Source organism: Trachemys scripta, chromosome 3 (genome assembly GCF_013100865.1).
Source record: "Trachemys scripta elegans isolate TJP31775 chromosome 3, CAS_Tse_1.0, whole genome shotgun sequence".
In the NCBI taxonomy this organism is placed as follows: domain Eukaryota; kingdom Metazoa; phylum Chordata; order Testudines; family Emydidae; genus Trachemys; species Trachemys scripta.
Window position 1 is genome coordinate 35,013,916 of NC_048300.1, and position 8,006 is coordinate 35,021,921.

Genomic DNA, 8,006 nt, shown 5'->3' on the forward strand with positions numbered 1-8,006 from the left:
TGTGGGTGTTTGCTGCGTCAATCACAGCGGAAATTTCTCTCTTTCTCTCTCTCTTGCTAATATCTCAGCTCGCAGGGCCGCCTCTGAGTGGATCAGAGCAATCTGTCAACCCAGCCGGGGAGCCACCTCAAAACAGATCAGGTTACCTCTGATTGACAGCGTCACCATGGCAAATAATTTGACTAAAACTATTGTCTTCTCCTGGCAGTCCCCGGGTCAGATAACTGGACCAATCAGAGCGCGGATAATCACTTTTCATGCCAGCTTAGAATAATATTATTTAAAAAAACAGAGAGAAGAGGAGGAGAGAAAGGAGAGACAAGAGGGGGAGCTGGACTTAACCACTATATTATGTTGAATCCTACAGTGAAGGGGGAGGGGGGCGAAAAAAAGGGAGATCCCAACCCGGCAGAGGAGGGTGGGGGTGGGAGAGGAAAGACACCACCACTGTGAGCGCTGCTGATACCAGACAATAGAGGCACAAAGTTACTCTCCGAACTTGGACTTACAAAAAAGTTTTCACGTTCGGTCTCCGCCTTTGATCCTTTTTACGCTCAGCTGCTGATGGCTGCCGACTGCAGAGCGGAGCTGTGACTTGTGCCGGAGCGTAAGTAGCTGCTCGGGTGGGTTATACATCCATGATTGGTGCTTCTCTCGCGGTCTGTCCGTTCAGGTCTATGTGGCCGCTTTGTACAAGTCCGATGATTTAGATCGGGGAGGGGGAAAGGCCACCATGTCGATGCTCCCCACTTTTGGATTCACCCAAGAGCAAGTGGCCTGCGTCTGCGAAGTGCTCCAGCAGGGGGGCAATATAGAAAGGCTGGGGCGGTTCCTCTGGTCCCTACCTGCCTGCGAGCACCTCCACAAGAACGAGAGCGTCCTCAAGGCCAAGGCCGTGGTGGCTTTCCACCGGGGCAACTTCCGCGAGCTCTACAAGATCCTGGAGAGCCACCAGTTCTCTGCTCACAACCACCCCAAGCTCCAGCAGCTCTGGCTCAAGGCGCACTACATCGAGGCGGAGAAGCTGCGGGGGCGACCCCTAGGGGCAGTGGGCAAGTACCGGGTCCGCAGAAAGTTCCCTCTGCCCCGCTCTATCTGGGACGGCGAGGAAACCAGCTACTGCTTTAAGGAGAAGAGCCGGAGCGTGCTGCGGGAATGGTATGCCCACAACCCCTACCCGTCCCCTCGGGAGAAGAGGGAGCTGGCCGAGGCTACCGGGCTCACCACCACCCAAGTCAGCAACTGGTTTAAAAACCGGAGGCAACGCGACCGTGCTGCTGAGGCCAAGGAAAGGTACGAGTAAGTACCCCCTTCTCGCACGGCTACTGTCTCCCGGTGCTTGTCTAGCTACCCTTGTGCCCAGCCCCTTCGTAGCCTGCGGTCTGTACCCAGGCAAAAACTCCCCTCACCAAAGTCACTGCGAGCTTTTGCTTTTCTTTCCCCCGAGCAAGGACTGGGCCCTTACTTTGGACCGCCGAGTTCTGATTTTCTCAAGTCCTGAAAAGGAGGTTCCGTTCCGAGCTGGTAAACCCAGATGATCGCTGGCCTTAAACATCGCAGGGCCCTGAATTCCCTTACGCATTGGGGCTTCCTTATTATTTGCTCGTTTGCCCTTCGTGTCCCTTCAGTTTGAGTTTGACACCACTAACCAAAAAGCTGAGAGTTTTGATGTGCTATAATCGTTCACTGCGTTTATATTCCTTGATTTTTTTTTTTTGACGCACACAAAAAATAAGTTGTTAATGTGCCGTTAATGGTCCACTTCAGAGAGTTTTAAAGGGGTAAGATGAAAAATATACTAAGGGAGAGTGGGACCAATAACACCTAGTTAGTGAGGAATACACGGCAAGTTAAAATAAACAAGTATATTCACCAATACAGACCAGCCTGTATTTCCACCCCCGTGGAGACCTTATTTCCAGAACATTTCATGTAGGACTTTATGTCTTTTAAACTTAAGGAATTTTGACTATCTCATGTGAGATACTTTTAACTGGTGATCAGCAGGGGCATTCCTCAGCCCCACATATACAGTCTTAAGTGACAGGAGCCTAGTTTATTCAGCAAATGTTAATGCTCTTGAAGTTTCAAAGGAACAGTGTCTGGGGGTGCCTCCACCTGAACCAGGTTCAGATAGAGGGGAAGCTTTTAATGAGGCTGAATGGGGACGAATAATGCGAAAAACTCTCTGTAGACCAGCCCTGTGCTGGCTGCTTTTCCATCCGTATGTTAATTTACAGCTCCCATATTTCAAACGGTATCCTATTGTAAAGATAGTTCTGTGGAAGTACTGTGATTGATATACTCCAGCCTTGAAAATACCTGGACGAATCCTCCAAAGATTTAGATCTCACGCCGTAGGCCTTGGCATTGATATATATACACCATGGTCTATGCAGCCAATACATTAACAGCCCGCACTCTGTATGTGTACCCAAACATTTCCCATGTACGGGTTTTTGGAGAGTTTAAATACTTTTTTCCTCGTGTGTTAGCAAAGGTTAACTTAAATGATGACGCCGGGCCTTCTCTCTATTCATCCTTTCTGTTTACTTTTGGAAGGAAGGGCTAGAATCTTTTACATGTTCTCTGGAGTTTAAGTGCATCCAGATACAGTTATTCACGCTAAGAAAACAATGTTAAACCTAATGGCTATACCTTTACATTGTGACGCTTTAGCTTTAGAAGCGGAGCCAAATGGTTTAGAAAAAAGTGTCCCCAAAATGTACTTCTTAGAAGCAGCAAATAGGGGCTTCTTTGCCGAAATGCAGCCCTGCCCCGTAACACTTTGCAGGGCTTTGCACCTCTGTCGGGATAAATCTGATCGCATCGACACATTCTTCTCTCATTTGTCCCCGTGCCATCTAACTGACTTCAGGGGAATGACGCTGGGGTAACGGAGAACAGCACTTGGTCTCCACACTGTAATAGTGTTTGGTGAAATTGTTCCTAATGTCAGATACAGGCTGAGAGCAGGAAACCTGGACATAATATTTAAAGGGGCAATCTCCTATCTTGTTAATTAAAATGCAATTTCCCAAATCGATGTTCCGCAGGCATAAAGTGTAGGATTTTCTGGTACTTTAAATAGGTGATATTTTCTGTATTAGATGAAGAGAAGAAACTATTAATCGCCGTACAGCGGTTAATGTCGGGGTGGGGAGGGCTACTGTTGGATGTTTTTTTCCCCAATAGTTCCTATGCACTATTGGAAGCTTGTCAGGGAAGCGAAATGCAGGATTCCAATGTCACAATATATACTTCTGTGTGTATACACAAGACATTTGAAATCGCAAGTCCATAAGGGTTTGATCATTTTGGCGGTGTTGGTAATTAAAAGTATTGAAAATCTACTGCAGACCATTCGCGGGATGGCTTAAAGGTGACTTCATTTTTAATCTATGTTGAATGTACTTGGAAAATGTTAAGCACCGCATACAGCTGATTAGATTTACGCTTAGCTGTGATATTCAATAAGGTTTGGATTCTGTACAGATTTGCTCCATACATTTCCCCAAACGTGCTAGTGCTTTAATTTTCTTTCAAATCCCTGTAAGTGTTGGTTTTACTAGATGTCAGAAATCCTTTTATTGCTGATAGGAGGGACTCACCTTCAAATATCCAAAGGAAATGAAGGTTACATTTATTCCTTTCATTTCTGAGGAATCAAATTTTAAAGGTCTCCAGAGACAAATAAGTTTTTTTGACATAGAAAAATACACTCAACCTAACATTACACTCTAGGCGTCGGAAAACAGACCTTTCGTGAGACTGCCATTCTGTCAAGCAACTTCTTCAGACAGAGCTTTCTTTTCAAATTTTATTATTTTGGTACTAAGTGTCTCCAGCCACATCTTGCAGCCCTTCCCGAGACTAGTTCACACTGAAGGCAATCCTTTAACTTCGCCCAGTAAAACCTGAAGGATTTGGACCCTCTGTCACTTTAAGTATAAATACACCGCTGTACCAGAGGGCTGTACATAGCCTACAGGGGCCTTTCCCCGTGTATCAATATCACATTTGGCCTCTAACTTTCAAAGTAACAAGTACAAGGCTTTGAAACCCATCACGAAATCCCCAGTGTTCACCATTGCCACGGTCATGAAGATTCTAACAGTTCTCTGTCTCTTATATACATATGTGAGATACATTCTCTCTCTCTCTCTCTCTCTCTCTCTGTATGTATGTATGTATGTATGTATATATTTGAGATAATGTTATGTCTCTTTTATAAAGAGATTATTCTTTTGGCTAAGCAGAGCAAAATTTGGCTCCCATTATGTGTCAGTATATTTGCGCTCTCAGTCTAATATAGACCAATAAAAGAAAGAGAGGAATGTAATTACGAGGGACATTTCCTTGTAGGACTCAGGAAATAAGCACGTTAATTCTGTTCGCTTTCCTTCTTTTACACATGTTTGGGATACATTTTCGGGTTTAAACTTCCTGAGGAAAAACGGAGTCGAGGTGTCGAGTTATTTTATCAAAACCAAGACTCATCCGGATGACCCAACCATTTAAGGCTGATCTGCGTAGACTAATGAGAACACAAATTGAGTTTGTTTGCCTCTCCAGGAGAAGGCGTGGATGAAATTCTTCTTGTATAAGTACTGTCTCTCGGGGTGATTTTAAAGTGAAATGCCCCCCCTTTTTTTCTTTCCTTGCCCCGTCCCCCCCAAAGCTATCCAAACACTTTGCAGGAGATGGATGGAGAAAATGACGTTTTGTCAAAGTCACACTTTCTGCGGGGCTAGTGGAAAACTCTGTTTACAAGCTCTGCAGACCTTAGACCTTTGTGCCAGACGAAGAGGCCTTTAAGGTTTGCAGAGTTTGTAAACGGACTGTATGTTTCAGTTACCCTCCAGTTGTCTTCCCTATGAGCCCACATCCTGCAGTCCCTGCAGCTGCCTGTCTAGCTCCAGTGTTACTCAGTGCTGTATCCACTCCACTCTAAGATCTCCCTCCCTTTTATATTTCCTATAGGGAAAACAACGAGAATTCCAACTCCAACAGCCACAATCCTCTCTCAGCGTCAATGAACGGGAATAAGACAGTTTTGGGCAGCTCAGAAGACGAGAAGACGCCGTCAGGGACCCCTGATCACACTTCTTCCAGCCCAGCTTTACTGCTCAATTCGAACCCAGGCCTACAGCCGCTCCACGGCTTGGGTCACCCCCAAGGTCCTAGCGCCATTCCGGTACCCAGTGCGGACCCTATGCACCATCATAGTTTGCAGGACTCCATTCTCAACCCCATGTCCTCAAACTTGGTCGACCTTGGCTCTTAAAACTATTTACACGCTCCCCTCACCACACCCCTTCGGTTTTTTTTTTAATCTCATTTGAAACTTTTAAAGTGATGACACACTCATTAGTGGATCTGTTGTCCCTCTTTGGATGGCTGGCTGGCTGTAGCTGTTTGGAAGGTACTGTACTAGACTGTATGCAGTTCTGTTGTGACAAAAGTCTTAAGGGTTGTGCAAAGCTGGTTTCAGACATGTGGACTGTTCGATAGGACTTCTGATTTAAGCATAATGCTAATATGGTTCTATGTAGCAACTATTTTTTCCAACCTTAACTTCACAAAGCTCTTGGAATTTTAATTGAGCAGTCTTGTCTGTGTATGATAAGACACCTTGTATTTGGGGGGAGCGTAAGGTTGCTGTTTACATGCCTCCTTGGAAGACACCCATCGCTCCCGTTATCCTATTGTGTAGTTATATATCCGTGGCAGGTGTACAAACAATTACAACTAAGAATACAACCGTTTTAGTCAAGTTATAGCAGCAACACGCGCTCTAGGTAGACTCTGTAACTTCCTTGTAGCTGACGCTGTGCAGAGAGCCAGCTTCTTTCGCCTTGTCCGTGTGGTGCTTTCGCCATTTGTTGGGTGGGAAAGGAACTAATGGCCCGATCCTCACCCCAGTTGAAGTCAATGTTAAATTATCCCATCGACCTCAAACGGGGGCAGACGGGGGCCTTAAAAAATTGCTGCTCATTGTTAGACCTAAACGACAGTATCAACCGCGAGTCACTCGACTTTAGTTTTGTTTATTGTTTATATTATGTGAATACGTTCTTTGGGAAATATTTCTGCTTTTATTTTATAATAAAATTTAGAAATCTAACACAGTGTGCAGTACTTAATTTGCATCTAGGTTGTTTTCGGTTTGCCCCAGCCTCTGAAATACCAGATGAAGCCAATCGCACAGTTTTGTGCTGCATTCTCGTGGTACCTTCTCCATCACTACTCATTCGAAACCAATTTCTGCGTCTGAGCCTGTTGCGGTCAGATCTGCCATTGTCCGAAGGAATTTTGACTGTTTAGCATGGGATTTTGATAAGATTAAATGATGTACCGTAGGACCAAGTTGCTTTAATCAAAGAGAAAGGTGCCTCCCTTACACATTAAAAGTAGGAAAGTTTAAGGGGCATCTCCAACTCCCATTACTCTGAAAGCAGATCATAATGTAGTGTCTTGGTGTGACACTATTTTGATTAGAAGACTGGAGGCACAAAGTCGGAAATGGCAGCTTACTCATTTTTAGTTGCAATTCTTTGACTGGGCCTTTCCAGAGCAATTGCTAGAAGATGAGCGCCAGTTTCTCTACTCTGAGTCTTGTAACCGCAAAACTCCAGAGGCGCAACCCGTACCCCTTCTCCATTTTCCCGTCCCTTTCTCCCTGGTGAGAGAAGGGTCTGTGACTACGCCCACCCCGTCCCCATCGGATGGTCACAGGAGACTAGCAGGAGAGCCAAAAGAGTCGATTTAAATCTTGGGGTGGGGCAACATCTGATCGCTTTACGGTAATCGACTCTCCCCCCCCCCCCCGTTCACTCTAATCCCCCAAGAGGGAGACTTTGGGGGTTTCCTGCAAGGCAGTGTCTCCAACATGGAGACAGCTGGGAGTCCACAGCCACCAGCATCCTCTGCTCAGCCATCGTGTTGGCCTGCTCAGGCAACACTCCCAACTGATCCCCGCAGGAGCTTTGCCTGCATAAGGCGTCCTGGGCCTCCCACTACGGCTTGGTTTTTGAAGCCGGAGTATTAACAGACCCCCTCCCCTCCAACACACGCACACACACCCACCCCTACGCGCTTTCTCTCTCTCTCTCTCTCTCTCACACACACACACACACACACACACACACCCCTACGCGCTTTCTCTCTCTCTCTTTCTCTCACACACACACACACCCCTATGCGCTTTCGCTCTCTCTTTCTCTCTCTCTCTCTCCCACATACACACACCTCTACGCGCTTTCTCTCTCTCTCTTTCTCACACACACACACACACACACACCTACGCGCTTTCTCTCTCTCTCTCTCACACACACACCCCTACGCGCTTTCTCTCTCTCTCTCTCTCTCTCTCTCTCACTCACACACACATACACCCCTACGCGCTTTCTCTCTCTCTCTCTCTCTCTTTCTTCCTCTCTCATTCACACACACACACACACACACACACACACTTTCACACACACTCTCTCTCACACGCACACACACTCTCTTGCTCTCTCAGACACTCTCTCTCTCTCTCTCTCTCTCTCACACACACACACACACACACACACACACACACACACACACACACTCATTGTCCAACCCTTTGCGAGGAGAGGGAGCTGAGGCGGTGAGAGGCTGGGGAAGGGGTAGAGGCGGCTGTGAGAGGGACTGAGGGGTACAAGGCCGGTCGGAGAAGGGGGAGAGGAGGAGAGTGTAAGGAGGAGAGGGCGGCAGGTGAGGAGGTGGGAAAGGCGAAGCTCAGCAGAGATGGGACCCTGGCCCTAGCGGGCCCATGGGATGGGATTATTATCAGGGGGAGGCGAGAAGAATCGAAATCATTTTTACCTGGGGTCAGTATTTGGGTCGGGTCGGGAGCCCTAAATCCCTTGTCCCCACCCGCATCTGTAGCCCTAGGTATAAGCCTCTCTCAGTCTCTTCCAGCCCATGGCTGGCGGGCGGGGTGAAGGGGGCGGCCTAGCTGCAGAGTAAATGGAGCG

At 47.0% G+C, this 8,006-nt stretch overlaps 1 protein-coding gene across 2 annotated transcripts; it reads left to right on the plus strand.

Annotated features, from left to right (window-relative positions):
• Positions 1-442: 442 nt before the first annotated feature.
• On the plus strand, positions 443-6,089 carry SIX2 (SIX homeobox 2). 2 transcript variants are annotated; one of them, XM_034766952.1, is made up of 2 exons: positions 443-1,299; positions 4,984-6,089. In XM_034766952.1, the coding sequence occupies exons 1-2, from the start codon at positions 734-736 to the stop codon at positions 5,285-5,287; spliced, it is 870 nt and encodes a 289-aa protein (XP_034622843.1). In that variant the 5' UTR covers positions 443-733; the 3' UTR covers positions 5,288-6,089. The 2 variants fall into 2 exon arrangements, with proteins under 2 accessions (XP_034622843.1, XP_034622844.1); XM_034766953.1 differs by having other exon boundaries at positions 443-1,293.
• Positions 6,090-8,006: the final 1,917 nt, after the last annotated feature.

Excerpts from the sequence above, each read along its gene's own strand:
- SIX2 (XM_034766952.1), top strand. The coding sequence starts at position 734 with ATGTCGATGCTCCCCACTTTTGGATTCACCCAAGAGCAAGTGGCCTGC. Across the intron at positions 1,300-4,983 it reads GAGGCCAAGGAAAGGTACGA|GGAAAACAACGAGAATTCCA; the intron begins GTAAGTACCCCC and ends TATTTCCTATAG.